The sequence below is a fragment of the Lissotriton vulgaris genome, chromosome 10, assembly GCF_964263255.1.
Source record: "Lissotriton vulgaris chromosome 10, aLisVul1.2, whole genome shotgun sequence".
In the NCBI taxonomy this organism is placed as follows: domain Eukaryota; kingdom Metazoa; phylum Chordata; class Amphibia; order Caudata; family Salamandridae; genus Lissotriton; species Lissotriton vulgaris.
The window spans coordinates 890,904,480-890,922,535 of NC_141698.1; the positions used below are offsets into that span (position 1 = coordinate 890,904,480).

At 39.6% G+C, this 18,056-nt stretch overlaps 1 protein-coding gene across 1 annotated transcript in view; it reads right to left on the reverse strand.

The window, feature by feature from the left end:
• Positions 1 to 18,056, reverse strand: part of LOC147688954 (protein lifeguard 1-like) — a 206,904-nt gene that overhangs the window by 96,588 nt on the left and 92,260 nt on the right. Inside the window, exons 4-5 of the mRNA XM_086941860.1 lie at positions 7,813 to 7,866; positions 3,157 to 3,247 (exon numbers count right to left, since the gene is read on the reverse strand). Of these exons, the coding sequence (XP_086797986.1) occupies positions 3,157 to 3,247; positions 7,813 to 7,866 (145 nt within the window). The remainder of the gene's footprint in view (positions 1 to 3,156; positions 3,248 to 7,812; positions 7,867 to 18,056) is intronic.

Here is an 18,056-nt window from a genome sequence, read left to right on the forward strand (position 1 = left end):
GGTAGTTGTTGGCTATAAGTGTTTCTGGGTGCTGTTTCAAAGTTCAGTATTTGAAGTTTTTATTGGCATCATTGGACCTATTTTCCAGGTAAATTATGGTCCATGAGTTGGGTCCGTAGCGCACAAGAGCCACATTGCTGGATGGATTAAGTGGAAACATAGTTGATGATTGCTTGGGAGGTCAAGTTACAGCTGTAATGCTCCCTAGGGGGGATGTGTAATTTATCGCATACTGACAGGGAGTTTTGATCTCCCTTTAAATGTTTGAGGAACCAGCTAATCCAGGATGGTCGCAAAATTGTATGCCCAGGGGGAGCTTAAGGTATAGAAGTTGGGTATTTGCAATATGGCCGCCTCAGGTGAGAAACATTGTCTTGTTCGTATGTGAGTCTAGTCCTCTTTCAGTTGTTGGGGGAGCAAAGTAAATACCACCACTCCAAGATGGCCCCCTTTAGGAGCTCTTTTGGACAGTAGTCCTCTTTCTACCTCCTTTAGTTAGGCTGGAGTCATTTAGCAGGACAGGGTGTAGTGCTGGGCAGAGAGAAAGACAACAAGATGACAATTAAAAAATAAAATAAAAACTCTCACCTTCATAACCCAGAGCATAGAGGTTGACCCACCAAAGCACAGAGAGCTTTAGAAATAGCACTCCAACCTTAGCAGCAAGATCGGGAGGCAATATCCCTACAGGTATAGGTAGCAAATCTAATATCATCACTCCAAGATGGCTACTCCCCTTTAGTGTGAGCTCTTTTGGTTGGTAGACCTCTTTCTACCTCCTTTAATTAGGCTTCGGCCATTTTGCGGGAACTGGGTGTAGTGCAAGCCAGAGAGAAAGGCATCAAAATGGCCCTTTGGCAGAGGGAAAGGGAGGCCCATTGCTTTCATTTGCACAAGTCTATTTACTATTTTCACTATGCTGTATTTTTACTTCCATCTTGATTTGTGTGTAGTGAATAGGCAACAGTGACAGACATTTACATTTTAGAATATAATTGTAGTCTCTCACCATAGAAATAGAACTCGATTGCCTGATGCATCCAAATCAAATCTTGAAATGCAACAGGAGGAATATAATAGACCAAGAGGCAAGCAATGTTGCACATACAACTGAAGAGAGGAGCAACTATTAAAAAAGCTCAAAAGTATTACTGTTCCACTTGATTCTTTTCTGTGCCCACCAAGAACACACACAGCATCTTGCTATGAAAAGGTGTCTCTATTCTTTCCCAGCATTTCAGAGATGTCCTACCCATTTATTTATTTATTTATTTATTTAATTTGTATAGCGCGTTATAACCACCGGGGTCTCTAAGCGCTGTACCCAACCACTTTGAAATAGAATCTCAGGACTTTTTCAACTACATTGCAGCAAATATACCTAAGCTGGACTTTCCTCTTGTTTCTCCGCTTCCTCATTGTTTATAATTTTAAGGGCGATTCTCAAGACTTTGCTTCTGCACTGCAAAATGGAATTCCATCATCTTGTCATGCCTGGTCAAACAACAATGAAACCTGTGCAGAGGCTCTATTTAAGGAAAATCTATGCTCCCCTTCAGACACCCCTTGTGTCAGACCACAGACTTTAACATAACCAAAGTTGCATATGTCCACTGAGAAGTTATCCCATTACTCTTAATTGATCCCTATGCTCAGAGTTTCCATTGTTTTCAGAGTTTTTCAGAATGTTCAGTTATATTGCTCTCTTCACTTAGTCCCTGCACCGGAAATCCTCATTATTTGCATAATGACTTCAGAGATCCATATTATGAGTTAGCTGATAAATTCCATATGCCCGTTTTAAGTTTTGCAAAAAACAAATCACACCTCAATAAATGATGGCAGTTCAAACTTGCTGATATTTATTGGGGGCAAAATGCCTGGCAAAATATCAGAACATGCCTATTTTAGTGCAGTAAGCACCAAAATTAACTTGTTATGCTCCATTTTAGGGGCCATGGGACAACTCGTTATGCGGGCCTAAATATCCTATATAAAGTCACAGTTCAAAGAGCTTGACCATATCAAGTCACAGAGCCTGAGCAGCTATCAACAACCCACTTAAGACTTATTCCAAAGTGATACTTCAAGGCAAATAACTGACCGCCATATAAAGGCAGACGGAATGGACTTTGGGGGCCTCTAGCAGGGCCACTGTCACCCGTGGACCTCCGCTATAGGCCCAGGGGGCACATGTGATGCTCCCCTAAACATCTATGCCCCTTGTGACAGGCACCACATGGTGCCTGGCACAGGGTGCACAGATGTTTGAAAACATACCCTTTACTATTGTGGCTTGTGCTGCAGCCCTTTTCCTGCCATCAGCACACGCTGCCAAAGTAAAGGCTATTTTTACGACCGCCGCGCTGGCGGTTGCATTGTAGTTCGGCGGGTGGGACCTCTGACTCCTTGACGGGCGGTTCCATTCCTGCTACGATGTCAGACGGTCAAACACTCGCCTGACCGGCATCGTAACAAGGGCTTCTATGTATTGTTGAACACTGAAACATTTTTGTGTTGAAATATTTTATTGTATTTGGATGAAAAGAAACACAGTTTCAAAGCAACAGCGATACATAAATACCAAATATTGATACATAGATGTAAAAAGTTAAAAAGAATTATATGACAAACAGTACCTGAACTAGGATAATAATGGTAGACATGTATCATCTAAAGATGGCCATGTACATATCATGACAAAAAGCAAGTGTTTCAAAATCATTAAATAGTAAATATTTAATAGTAGAACATGTATTGTATGACTTTATAACAAATTATGTTTTAATATAGTGACTCTACTAAATTTGCAAAGTGGCAAGTGTGCTGTACAAACATGAAATTGTTTTTAATTAAGGTTGTATTTCTAACAGAATAAATAGAAGTACACTGATTCATGTTTTGGCTATCGTGAATAAATTACAGATTTTAATAAGGGAGTTGGTATGCACCAGAGACATATTGAATTGCTGTGCAACAAATTCTTTGTGAATGCATAATACAGGGCTTCCGAAATGTGCAGCTGCACATTACAATAGATGTACACCCAAAACCTATTTTATAAGCTTCTTCTACCAATTTTGTTTTGAACAGCATTTACATCAATTATAGCAAGATTATAACAAGGCCAATGACGGTATGAGGGATTATACTCACAAACAATCCAAGCAAAATAAAATTGCCTGGAACTTTTCGACGTGCATTGTCGCAGCATGCGAGTACGATTATCAAAATAAAAATAACTGGGCTGGAAATTAAACAGAGAAAGTACATTATTGACATGCAACTTGACATCTATCTAAATGTCCACTGTAATAATGAGATGTGAAACATTCCATAAATGCTGATATCATTACACCTTTCAAGATACTTTTAATTATTCCTTTTTGATATGTAGATAATTGGAGCTCACGAGTCCATGTTTAAAACACTCCTAATGTTTTACTATTTGTATTTGTATTTTTGAAGTTGCTGTACATTTTCAGAATTCTTTAAAAAACAGAAATTTGAGAAGTTTTTTAATAGAACTCCTCAGTTGATGAATGATTCCTCACATTACACTATTGAAAAAACGATACCAATCTTAGAAGGGACGTTCAATAGTGGTCTGACTGGTCTATAAGTTTCCAAGAAAATACTATGCTTTGGCTACTAGCTGAAATGGCAAACCATTTGGGATTAATACTAACTATGATTTGTCATGTAGCAGGGGTGTGGTATTTGGTAAAATATCTACTTGTCCATGGGACAAGTCGCTTCACAATTGTAATTGTCCTATAAAAAGATACACTTTTCTCTTTGGTGTCACATAGTGCAGTGACAAATTATGGCAGCTATCGCAATATATAAAAGCTTTGATATTGGCCTTTCTGCTCCGAATATAGTAGGGCTTGAATTCCAGCAATTTCCATATTTTGCCACCTTTCTACAGATCTACATACTGTGGCTGGAGGTAGCGTTAAGCAATAGTCCTAGGGTTGCAATCCCCTTTAGAAATGAAATGAAAATAGGATTTATAAAGCGCGAACAATTACCCGAAGGTTTCTAGGCACTAGCTCGTTGAGCAACTATGCCATGAAGCCTAACTAGATAGATCAAAGATCGAGTCTGTGCAAACATACTAAATTGCATGTGTTAGGGGTTTTTACTAGCTCTTATCTAATCTTTTCCCATGCTGAGAAGGGTTAGAACTTTACTCATGACAATGGCAGAATTAAAACGTCTTCCAGAGTTGGAAAAAAAGTTGTTGGAGGGAAAGTGAACTTGTAAATGCTCAACAAATGTTCGAATGAGCAGATCTACACCTACACCTGCATATTTGCTTGTGCTAAAAAAGCAGTTCACAAATATTTTTTAGGACTATGATTTTCCAGCCTACTTATGTACATTTTTGTGAATTCATGAAAGACGTAAATCTGCACTAATGCTAGGACACATACCATGGGTGAAAGTTTGTGACTTTCTTTAAGAATTGAGCACTCAATTAGGTATGAAGTTAACCAAGACCTTTTGTTTTTATAAAAATCTATTAATCCATCCCCTGACTGCTTTCCACTCTTTCACACGGAGCATATTGGCATGCAAAGTAGTTTTGTTCAGTGCCAGGGACTACTATGGCAATGTGTGCATTTTGAGACTAAAATATATTATTGCTTTTTGCCAATGCTTGTTATAATAGTGAAGGCCTGGCAGCTCCCACAAAGTTTTACAAACCCCATATCAAAACAAGACACGCATTGACACAACCAGAAGGCTGACCACCAATATCAGACCTATTGGCTTGGCAAACGCTTGTTTTTTCATGTTTTCCATTATCTTGTTGAAAGTGGTTGCACTGATTTTCCATTATGAATATTTTTTGAAAATACTAGCATGCATCATCACATTTGACTAATCGGTGCTTCAAAGAAATGTTACCTCCAATTTTACAGTAGTTTAGCAAAACATTTTTTTTTCCAAGTAACATTTTTTTCTCAACATTTTATTTTATTTTGAAAGCAATGGATCATCAATCTTGCTTTAAAGCTTCTGCAAATATTTGCATCTAATTAAAGAGCATAATGGGAGCATTGTATGTAGCCTCATATTGTTAAATTTGGCAATCGCGAGTACACATTTTTACACTCGAACCAATGTCAGTAGTGGAATCCAAGCTTACATTTTCTGAAAACGCTCACCTGAATAAGAATAATGAACCGTAAATACAAGTTCGAACAGCATTACCATATGGACACAAATATTACCTTAACAGAAGACAATGCCCTTCATAATGTGGTACTTTAAACTGGCAGCCAAAGGTTTCTGCTGCAGAGGATTGGGCCTACTTGGCCCAAGGACAAAACAAACATGAAGACTTGTCCTTGATCCCAAAGAGTATTCCCTGGGAGTTGAGTAATTGGAATTCCACACCCTTAATGTAGACATAGGCTTTCTAGATACATTCAACATTGACCACTTTGAGGGCTTCAGTCTAGCGAAGCAACTGAAACATGCTTACTATTTGGGTGTTTGCGGACCACACAAAAAGCTTACACAGGTAAGCAATACAATTCAAAACAGTAAGAAACTAATGTAATTAAATCAAGTGTTAAGGTAAATGCAAGGATTGACAAATCAGATATATTTTCAAAATGTAAAGCTAAAGGTCGACTGCAGGACTATCTATATAGTAAAGCTGCAGGCAAATCATCACCTATGGTGCTCATAATGAGTGCAGGAGCTTTCCAAAAAATGCTAATATTTTTATTTAATATGTTTATTAATTAACAGCATAATTAGGAGTTAAACCTCATAATATAAGTCAGCAATGGAAGTTCCTGACAGTATGTGCTAAATAACAGACTACTCCTCTTGGAAACCGAGTTATTTGCATTTTTCTCTCAACTTTCCTCCCCATCAGGACCCATAGGTACAAAATTAGGGATTGAATAATTTTTTTCAAGGTCACTACATTGTCTTCAGTTGGACACGGTACTTCTCAGGAATAAGAGAGAGTTCCATTGTGTTGCTGACATGTTCTTAAGTGAATTTTCGATTGTACTGTTATCTAGGATGTCAAAGTCATTATCTTTTTTACCTATCATATGGGTATTCATTTCTAGTTCTGAGTTGGGAACATAAGAAACCTCAATTGCATCTTATTTTCATGTAGGTCTTTTAATAGGTACAAATAACTAAAAAATCTAAACATTCTAGATTAAAATTACAAATTTGAAAACAACAGTATAATAAATAATTAAATATACTTCGAAATTTGAAAATAAAATAATAACAGTTTTGATTCCAAAATAAACACAATAGAAACAACTTTAATTATTATTAATTATACATTATAAAACCAACTGGCTAAAACTAATATCTTTCATAGAATAAAAACATGAGTAATTTTATAAAAACAAAATACAATAAAAAAATATAATGTTTTTATAATTTTTACTTTTTGACACCGTCAAAATAGTTCTTACAGATAAATAAAGATAGTAATCACGCCAGAATCCTCACACATTTTAAAAAGAAAATGCTATTCAAATACACTGCTGCAATTACAATCTTACAAAATTTGGGAAACTACACACATTTTGGGGTGGTGAGGGAATCAGATTTACTATTCTAAGTCCAGCCTAACAGACACTGGAGAAAATGAACAGATTCAATACACTATTCCTATTTCCTTGCTACAAACATTAAGGAAAATACATACATTACGGAGGGCTCTGAATTACCATTCTAACCCCAGTCTAACAATCTCAGGGCACAGGGGGTCAGATTTACCAAATAGCAAGGAAGGGCATACTCTGAAGGGTTCAGATTTACGTCAGTCTAATAAACATTAAGGATAATGCATATATTTGGAGAAGAGGTGTTCAGATTTACTTTTCAAACTCCAGTCTAACAAACCATGGGAAAAGTATATTCTAACTTGAGTCCAATAAGGAGCATATATTTTAGAGGGGGTCACATTCACTTCTCTCAAATATATATTTATCCTAAAAAAATCATTAAAATACAGATCAAAAATGATTTAACTTTAAAAAAAGAAAAACAGTAAAACAAGATAATACAAATAATAATGTTAAACAATTTTCTTAAAACTCTTTAGCTGAAATTCATCTATAATTAAACATTAAAAAGTTGTCCATGACCAAAAATGATTATTTATAAACAATTGTTTAATACAATATAAATATTTAATGAATTACTTTTTTTCATTACAATAAAATGTCTCTAAATAATATTGTTCCAGTAAATTATCTTATAAAAAAATAAAACATTAAATTGAAATAGCAAAATTAAAAAAACAATATTAGAATAAACAATATTTTAACTTCGATGTAACCGTAAAACAATAAAAAATAATATACTTATGTTTGATATTTTACTCCCACTAAATGTTTGTACACACAATATTGCGGTAACAATATAAATGGCAGATAATATTATAGAGTCAATATTTAGGTGGATTGCTCCTGCAGGTGGTGAAGAGCAGAATCTAAAAAAAACATTTCCAGCCGCTGAGGCACTCTTTTCTTGCCAATGTACGCTCGCCACCTGGAATGTTTTCTCATTTAATTGGGCAATTAAAAGCTTCTTTAAGCTCAGACATCCAGAAATCCCAGTGTTATAGGACGAACAGGTTTTTCTACCATTACTTTTGCACTGTGTTTTGATAAGCATTATACAAGTACATCATCTGTGGTCAATGTGTTAGCTGCTACTTTAAACATTCTAGTACAAACGTTTGTTAATTAGAACACACCTCTAAATCCAAAAATGAGGAGCATATACATGTATACAACATGCAAGTATACTTACAAGAGAGCATACGAGAACCATGAATTATCTTTCACCCAATCCTTAAGAGTTTTCCTAGAAAAAAAGGCACACATATATAATAAAAATAAAGACTAGTTACAATAAGTGTTAGGCAATTCATATGCAATTCCCCCTTAATTCTCCTTACTTGCCCCTAACTGTTCACAAAATCCAACAATTTTTTTTTCATTGAATGTTTTTGGGATTTCATAAATGTTATTGGTATACATAAGGTACAGAGTTAACAAAATAAGCACATACAATTCTCATAATATTATTCTGATTGAGAGTAAATAACTGTTATAATTGCCATTGATATATTTTAGTATACAATTGGTAGCCCCTGTGTCTGAGTGTCTGACATGGCTGTGCTTATTAAAGTTATTAATAAAAGGCTAGAAGAGGAGAGTAAAGAAAAGAAAGGAATGAAAGAAAGAGGACAAGATTTAGAAGAAGGTCAAAGAGTGTGAAAATGATCCCACCCAATGCACTTGAAGAATACCGCTGTTAGTAGTATTTATGATAGTAGTAAGATGCTCTGGGCATGTGTGTGTAATGTTGGCATTAGGGCTTAGATTTTTCAAGGTATAGGAATAAGTTAGTCCATAGACGTTCTAGGTGTATCAATTTTGACTAACACTATATAGTGTTGTCAGCATTTCTTATGAAGCATACCCAGGTCCACCAAGTATGGTAGGATAAAGCTTTGGGGTTCTTCTAGTCATATCATAATGTTTTAAAACCCAGAGTTAGGAGTGGGTCCAAAAGTGTCTGTGATTGAGTTAAAACCCCTACATCTAGAGCTTTTTTGTTACTACTTTTGATACATTTTTATCCAGAATATTACATTTATAGTCAGTTCAATTTCTTTCCAGAAGGATCTTTTATGATTGCAGGTGTAGGGAATGTCACTTGCCATGTCAAGGGAATTGCAGCATAGATCATATTCCAATAATCCTAATTTAAATAATATGTTGGGTGTCTAAAATCATCTGCAAATTTCCCAAAATTTACATTGGGCTAATAGAGGTGATATTTTGCCTTTGACTGCGAGTTCCCCTATTTTGATCAATGCCTCATCAGGTATAGGCTGGTAATTCACGGCCTGATTAGGATGGCATACAGACTTCTGTCTGTCCGCCATTCTTTTGTAATGGGGACCGCCCACCTAATTACGATGTGACTGCCACCAAGGCAATTGTAATATTGTAACCTCTTCTTTGAATTGCGGCGGGTGCTCGGTCTGCAGCACCTGCCACAATCAATCAATCAGGTTTTTTAAAGCGAGATACTCACCCGTGAAGGTCCAAGGCACAGGGGGGATGAGGGTGCAGCTCCGGATCAAGTCGAAGAGCCAGGTTCCTGAAGGTGTGCAGAGTGGGGGAGCGTCTGATGTTGACGTGGAGCTTGTTCCAGGCCTTTGCTGAGACGTAGGAGAAGGTTCTTTCACCTGCTCTGGTTCTGCGGATGCATGGGTTCTCTGTCAGGGTGAGATTGGAGAAGCAGAGCTTCCTTTTGGGTACGTAGAAGGAGACTCTTTTGTTGAGGTATTTGGGTCCGATGTAGTGGAGGAATTTGTAGGTGTGGGTGAGTAGCTTGAAGGTTACTCTCTTCTCGATGGAGCCAGTGGAGGTCTCATAGGTGCTGGGACATGTGCTCATGTCGTGGGGTTCCGAGGACGAGTCACGCTGCGGTGTTCTGGATGGATTGGAGCTTTTGTAGCAGAGACTTGTTGATTCGGGCGTTGAGGGCGTTACAGTAGTCCAGTCTGCTGGTTATGAGTGCGTGGGTGACGGTCTTTCTGCATTTGGGGGGATCCACTTGAAGGTCTTGCGGAGGGAGTTGAAGCAGGTGGAGGTGACGGTGTTGATCTGGCTGGTCATGGCGAGGGAGGAGTTCAGAATGATGCCGAGGTTTCAGGCGTGGTCTGTCAGAGCGGGTGGGTTTCGGATGGTGGAGGACAACAGGTTTTGTCCCAGGCGGTGGTGGAGGGTCAAAGGACGAGGACCTCCATCTTCTCCGAGTTGAGCTTTAGGCAACTGTTGCTCATCCAGGCCGCAACGTCTTTCATTCCTTCCTGGAAGCTAAGGGCCAGATGTAGGTGGCCATTTACCGACCGGTAAATGGGCATTCCTGATGTAGGTGGCCTATTTTACCGATCCGGTAAATTTACCGAATCGGTAAAATACCGATCGGTAACTTCAATATGTAGGTGGGACTCTTCTGAGTCCCAAAGGCCAGTCAGATTCGGTATTTTACCACCCAATCCTATTGGGTGGTAAAATACCGAATACAGGTGTGCATGCACATCTGTGCATGCACACCTGTGCAATGTGACACACAGACATGCCCTTAGGGCATGTCTGTGTGCCACATGGCACACAAGTCCGGAATTGGGGTGCCAGAGGGTGTCAAAGTGACACCCCCTGCACCCTTGCAAAAATCGGAATTTACCGAATCGGTAAATACCGATTCGGTATCCCACATTGATTCCTATGGGCTTCAAGGCCCATAGGAATCAATAGGGGATACCGATTCGGTATTTACAGAATCGGTAAATGCCGAATCTTACCGTATTTACCGATTCTGATTTACCTACATTACCTACATTTCCCCCCCTCTAATTTACCACTTCTTAAATACCGAATCGGTATGATTCGGTATTTAAGAAGTGGTAAATTAGAATTACCTACATTGGGCCCTAAGTCTGGTATCTTCGGGCTTCTTCGTGAGGGAGAGGATGAGCTGGGTGTCGTCAGCATAGGATACTATGTTGAGCCCATGCTGTTTAACGATGGGGGGGCCATGTAGATGTTGAAGAGCGTGGGGCTGAGCGAGGATCCTTGGGGTACTCTGCAGTTGATCTCTGTTGGTTCAGAGATGAAGGGTGGGATTCTGATCCTTTGGATTCTGCCGGCGAGAAAGGAGCCGATCCAGTCGAGGGCGGTTCCCCCTAAGCTAGCGTCGTGGAGTCTGGCAGTGAGAGTACAGTGGGAGATGGTGTTGCAGTCTAAAAAAATGACATGTTACATATCCTTGCACTATGTAGCTTGCTGGTATATTTAGGGGGCACCATAGGTGCCCCTCCCCCAGGGCCCATGCCCGATGCCCAGGGGGAAATAGGGGACCTCTACAAGCCCCCAAATCTGTTTCCGCCTGCCTGATCACAGCGGGTTAACTGCCACTAATAGACATGCAGAAAGGAAAAGAGGTCCGAAAGGGATATCCGGTGCCTGGCAGGCACCGCCGCCATTCTGTTGAATGCAGCAGGTCCGAGGGGCAGTCGGAATCATTCTGCCACACATCCACCCATCATTCAAATGTGGCGGGCGGAAAACATGATTGCAATGGCGGTGGCACTGCCAGCGACGGGCTGTCAGATCCACCATCATCGTAATCGGGCCCTCAGTGTGGACCAGGTGTTACTCCATTTATTCGGTATACGTGTTGTACTTCTTTGCTGTTGTGTGGCCCCTTATGGACAGTTTAGTGGAGGTAGGAGTTGAAGCTCATGTGGTTCGCTTAATTCATTCAGGGCAGCTTTGAGTCTATAGAATTCAAGGTTCGATAAATTGTGTTTTTGCTGTAACAAGGCAAATGACATGGGAACACTTGGAGGACCAATGTCTCCTATATATAATTACTTTTGGGACACAGTCTTCCCAGTAAATCCTTTTACAGTCTAATCTAATATTTGGATTTCCCTATAAAATTTCCCATGTGGAGTCACACATTTTTTTAAAGATGTTTGTCAAGCTGTTTTAGAACCGTGACAGTGTTATTGTAGATTGTAATAACTTAATATACTTCATTGTTAAAGAGGAGTTATTGGACTTAATTAATTAAATTCAATTTAATAGATCAACTTTAATTTGGCCCAAGGGAAGTTTTGTTTGTTACCTTTCTGTATCCATTGTGTGTCATGTGAGAAATTAGATTTGGTATTCAAAAAAATTACGCCAAGCTTTACTCCACCTCATGTTTTATTCAACTTAAGTTTTATAAGCGAGATTACTGCTTTTTTTTGTCAAATGAATTCAGAAGGTAGATTGCTTAACAATTTCTAAACGTTTGTGTTTAGCTGTAGCAAAAGCATTCTGGTGATAATGTTAATCTGAGGTTTTGACTCATTCTAGACTACCCAAGCATGTAATACATTTTTGAGCCCTTGCAATAATTACATTTTTAGATTTCGTATAGGGTGTATTGTTGACGAGGCCTCCTGACTCTTCTAGATCGTTGCTAAAGCACACAGCCATGCATTTGTCAATTTTAGATTTACATTTTAGTTCTGCTTGCTATTACAGGATGGCATAAGTAAAGGGTGAATTTCAGTTTTTAAGTTAAGTGAGTAACCAGACACACTTGCATAAATATTTTTTTTTCAGTATTTCTGGGATTGCAGATTCTGCTTTCTCAGAAGAAATCACAACATTTTTGTGTCTGCAGCAAACTTTTGGTGGTCAGATGGGACCACGTTAGGTTAGATAGCTAATACAATTAGTAGGGGTGAATGGGGGCATTCTAGTCTGGTAAATACAACAAGATAATGGCCAGGCTTGTTTAAATTCAGTGGCACAGCGAACAAGGGACATACGTCTGGGCATAACCAGGGCCACTTAGAGCAAACATAACAAACACAACAAGATGATGGTGTTGTAGAACATTTTAGGACCCTAGTGTAATTTTCCCAATTCATGCCCTTATACAGGTATAAATCACCATGTCCATATATAGACATAGCAATCATAACCATATTTAGACATAGCTCATGCAGTCTAAATATGGCATGGCTACTTCCACTAGTTCTGAAAATCCACAACGATTTCTTGGAAAACTTGGCTTCAGCAGCTAGGGACTTCCCCTTTCTTGAATATTGATTTATCCAAGAACTTATGGAGTTTTCAAAGAACTGAGACTCTATGATGACGTTATTATGTCCACCTTTACGTCAATCTTGGCACCTTCAAGTTATAAATATGCCCACACTTGCCTTAGCAAACACACAGTGGTTTGGAGCAGTTCGACTATCTACTTGCCCGACACATCCTGCTACAGCAAGTGCCGAAGGAAGCCGACCCTCCAGCAGACGCACTGAGAGAGACGCTGTCTTTTCTCTGGACGAGAAATCCAGCTCCAGTGTTTCCAAGCTACCCTTGCGGGTTGTTAAGAAATCGAGTCCTGAGACTGATCTCCTTCATTCTAAAACCAAGATACGGAGCTGATTAGACCCTAAGAGAAATCTTGGATAGATTCTTGGCATAAAGAATACTAAATTTATGCTACACCTCACTTACTTCTTCCCTCGTACTAGACTCAGGTTAGGTACATCGGGGTAGGCGTATTTTAGAAGCACCAGTTGAGTACTTTTTAGCCTTTGTTATTTATGTATGTATTTATCTATGGTCTAGGAACCATACAATGCTTTTACAGAATTATTTTATCCTACTCTTCTTACTGTACGCATTATACTTTGCAACAAGTCTTACGATTGTAGCAGTTAATTTCTTCTGCATGAGAAAGAAGACTGTTCAATAAATACTTCTATTGAAACACCCGTCTCTCTATTTTTCTGCACCACTGGTGAAACTAAGCATGCACCAATGACTGAGTAAAATATCTATCTATTGTTTCCACGACTCTGAAGATCAGTTTTATCTTGGGGAAACAAAGTTGTCATGTTAATGCGGTTGTCAGAAACGAAATCCCTTTTTGTGAATTCGAGAAAGTTTCTAGTGACCTCTGAGCTAGCTGGCACTCACAATTAAGTCTAATATATTCGATAGCGACCTAGTAGACATAAGTACTACGTCACATCTTTAGCATATATTATTCCAGTGCGCAGAGCCTATTGGGAAAATAGGAACTACACTACAATGGATGGAGTGCTGAAACTTTTCGACTACTCACCACCAGTCAATAGATCTGGATTTAACTATTGTTCTTTTGCTCACTATGCCACCCCAGTCTGACACCTTGTAATAGGTTGAATTGGACAGATAAGATTCAATTGAATCTTATGCAACTGTTAGTCAAGCATAGAGGCAAACACCATACGTTCACATATATAAACATTTGTCACAATCTGAATTTGCTCAGCGCTGAATGCAGGAAGGTCCAAGATTCTTTATTAAAGCTCTTCTCAGCATCCAGCTCCATGGCCATTGCTGGTGTAGCCAACAACATCGCCTTCCTCAGAAAAAGTCCAAATAGTGTAATTTTGTTATTCACAAGTCTGATTTTGACCACACCAGTTTGTTAGGGGTGCATTACAGTTGAAAGGAAATATTGTAGCAAGGTTTTTAACCATATATTGTAGAGTAATATTTATCAATAATAAGGGTCTATAGTTCTTAGTTTCTAGACGGTCCTTATCTTCTTTGTGAATTACCAATATACTAGCTACAGAGGACTTTCCCTCAATATTGACACCCCGTGCAAAACATGAGAAAAGCCTTTCTATATGGTGCAACCTAGTCTCATAATTGTGAATGTCAGGTTTTGAAGAAAGTAGCCAGAAGCATGTCAGGGCCAGGTGCTTGGACAGTTTTCAGCGAATTGGTGATATCTACTATCTCAATTTGCTTACTGGCCTCCAATTTTAGTTTACTGTGAAGCAGTGAGAATGGTACCTTTTCAAGGTTGACTTTGTAGTTCTCCACAGCACGCTGCGTGGCCAAATTTTAAGATTTCAACAAAAGGCATGGAAGTAATCGAAAACAGCTGTGGTTTCTGTTTTTGTCTGTTCTAATTTGTTTCTAGCTGTAACAATGTTAATTATTATTTTTACATTTGTTTTAGGTAGTTGGCTACGGTCTTATCTGCTTTGTTACATTTGCAAAGATTTTCATCTTTAGTCCTATGTACCCACAGGTGAGCTTTTTTGCTAATAATTTAGCTGCACTTGTATTTTAAGGATCTCATTTTGTGTAAGGTATCAGAGTCATTGGTGTGTGTGAGGGCGTGTTCTTGACTGTTTTCTCTATATGGTTTAAATCTTTTTAATTAAAAAGAACGCCAGGAACAGAGTATATACGTCATTACGTGTCATCAATAAAACACTAATGCTGGAGTACAAGGCACTAGTCAAAAGAACAAAAGAGAAAGAAAAAGGGGAGAATAAACAACTGTACACAAAAAGGAAAAAACATTCCCATCCCAACCCACCCTCCCCCCCCCACACAAAATTCGGTTCACCTTTGCTCTCAGAATTGGGAATGAACAGATTACACCGCGAATAGTCGTGGTCGCTCATGTGTTGGAGTTCGCTTCTGGTAGACGTAGAAGTCACACATATTTCAGGCATGTCAGTTCTCTAAAGTCTTGTGTCAGGAGGGACAGGTAAGTGCGCCACAATTTCCCAAAGGCCTCACCTTGATTTGTGAGTGTCCATGCCTAGAAGGGTCCATAACTTATGCAGCCATCCTTTGTGGGTAGGTAGTTGCGGTGTGCACCAGTGTGTTAGGATGTTCTGAGTCACTGCCTCTAGGTCAAAGCCTGGACTTCACGGAATGTGTTAAAGGGTTTGTTGGGCTTAACAAAAGGTAAGCGGCAAATCTAGGTATTTGTGTCTCAAGGTGATTGTCGATCTCATCAAGTATTTGGGTCCAGTATGGCTGAAGTTTGGGCAATCCCATATTATGTGCACTAAAGTCCCCTGGGCTTCGCAGCCTCTCCAACACCTATTGATGCGATTTGGATAAATTTTATGCAGTCTAAATGGAGTAAGGTACCAATATGTACTAATTTTAACAAAGGTTTCAGTGAGGGAGGTATTGCTAGCGGTGTGTCTTGCCCTAAAGTATATATCACTCCATTCCTTTTCACTTAGTTGCCACCCCATTTCTTGCTCCCACCTGTGCTGACTAGCTTTGTACGTGTTCTTGTGGTGCTGAGTCAAAAACACATAAATCTCGGAGATGGGACGTTTACCTGAAGTGTGGGAAACTAGCCAGAATGGAGAGTTTATTACTAGGGTGTGATAACTAGTGGCAAAGTTGTAGATAGTGTCATCTTTCAAATTTAGGAAGGGTAATGTCTCCACTCAGTTGCTGGAAGCGAATCACCTCAGCCTCATCTATCAAATACCCCATTGACAGTGTCTCCATTCCATGAATGCCCCGGATTCAAGCCCTGGGGTAAAGTCTGGATTATCAAATAGTGGCGTCAGTGGAGAGGGGAAAAAGGTAAGATCACATTTGATGTTTGTTTGGTCCCACACATCCACTATCACTCGTGTGATGAGAGAGAAGTAAAGGTTCCTTGGTCTATGGGTTTTCTTAAGGATGGGGACCTTCCACAGAGAAGTACTCACCACTGGTTTGTCTTGGAAAAGCCAATGCTTCTATGATTCTGGTTGGTACCATTCCACCAGGTACCGTAAATATGCTGCCCGGTAATACATGTGGAGATTGGGAATTCCCATACCTTCGTACTTGGGTGGGACATAACACAACGCTCCCTGCATGCGTAGTTTCTTTCCGGACCAGACAAATTGAAAGATTTCAGCCTGCAATTTGGTAAGCGTTCATTTAGTGAGGTGAGAGGCAGGTTTTAAATAAATAGAGCATCTTGGAAAGTATAGTCATTTTGACCGGATTGATTCAGCCCAACCAGGAAATCTGATGGTGTCTCCAGTTCGTCACCTCACTCCTAACCTGCCGGTATAGGGTTTGATAGTTTATTGATGAGGTCTGTTGGACGGTGGGCCCCAGTTTAATTCCCAGATAAGGGAGTGCGGTGGACTGCCATTAAATGGGATATTGTGCTTGTAAGCGTGCTGCTAGCTTGTATTCAGAGATAGGATTTTCAAGGCACTAGTAGTCATGTGGTGGGTAAGGGGGTAGTGAGCTTCAGTAGAACACTGTGTGGAAGTACCAGTCTTGAGAAATCACCCTATTATTGGATTGTGCAGTGGGGTTCTTTGTGCTTTTTATAAAGAACTGTAATTGCTGTAGTAAGGGGCAGGTTTTCAAAGTCCCAAGTGGGATCAATAAGAGTATCAAGAGGCCCATCACAACCAGCAGTGGGGACCCCAAGTAGCTAAAGCCTGACAGCTTCTGCAGTAAGCAAATCAAACAACTTGAGCATGAGCATTTAAACTGGTAGCTGAAAACATTCAAAACAGACAGTTGTGCTATTTTCTCAAATATCGAAACAATTTAAAAACAACATTGAATAAGAGTAGTTGTAACAGTAACTGGGTTAGGAAGCTCTTGCTATCAAAAGAGAGGCCATTTCAACTGTAAACATACAAGAGCAGAATATTGAATCTTAGTGTCAGATAGTGCATATCTAGAGGTTCACCTTCACCTATAATAACATCAAGCTAGATGTATCTTGGAGATTAGTTGGTGAAGACAGGAACTTTAGAGATTCAGTGAAAGAGCATTTTGTGTGGTAATAAAGCCAATAGGTGAGGTGTTTCAATTGGAACCCATATGTGAAGTGCATAAGTTCGAAAAAGGAGGTGCATGAATGTTGTCTGCTGGAACCAATCATATGTAAGGCTCAATATCAAGTGCCATTTAATAAGTGTCATGCCCAGTATCAGATCAATAGCTTAGGATGCTCTTCTGCGATATATAAAGGTCAGAAATTACAGCAGTACAGTGTAAACCATTAGCACTGCCTGTGAAAGTTAAGTAATATGGTTGTTTTCTGTGGTAATGTGGTCATGTAGTTATGGTTTTGTGGTTATTTTATTCGGTTGTGCGTACTGCGACAATCATCTGAAAGTGAACCTAGCTAGCATCAGGTATCAGTGCTACAGGGATTCTAACACTGGGACAACACAAGAATCCAATTCTTTCAATACCTTCCACTAAGCAATGCACCCATTCTCTAGATTTCACATCTCGAGATACTGCCGGGCTTCAACCCTCTCAAGGGTGAAATGCAGACCACAAAATAAGGCACATCTAGCTATCCCTGGTCGTTCATACCTCAGATTCGTTTGATGCACTCCACTGGGCCTGGCATGTGGACCCAGGCCCTATATCAGATGACAAATGAACGGAGGCATTGGCATACTCCAGGGAATCAGCCATTGCTGCCCGTTATTGTCTTCTCCAGTTCAAATATCTGCACAGAGTATACTACACCAGGGACCGGCTTTGCAGGAGAGGTATGGTCCTTTCCCCGAAGAGCCTGAGATGCTACATGGAAGCTGAGCATTTTATACACACAGTCTGGCTCTGTGGCGCCCTCTCCTCATTCTGGACAAGGATGCTTGACACACTGAG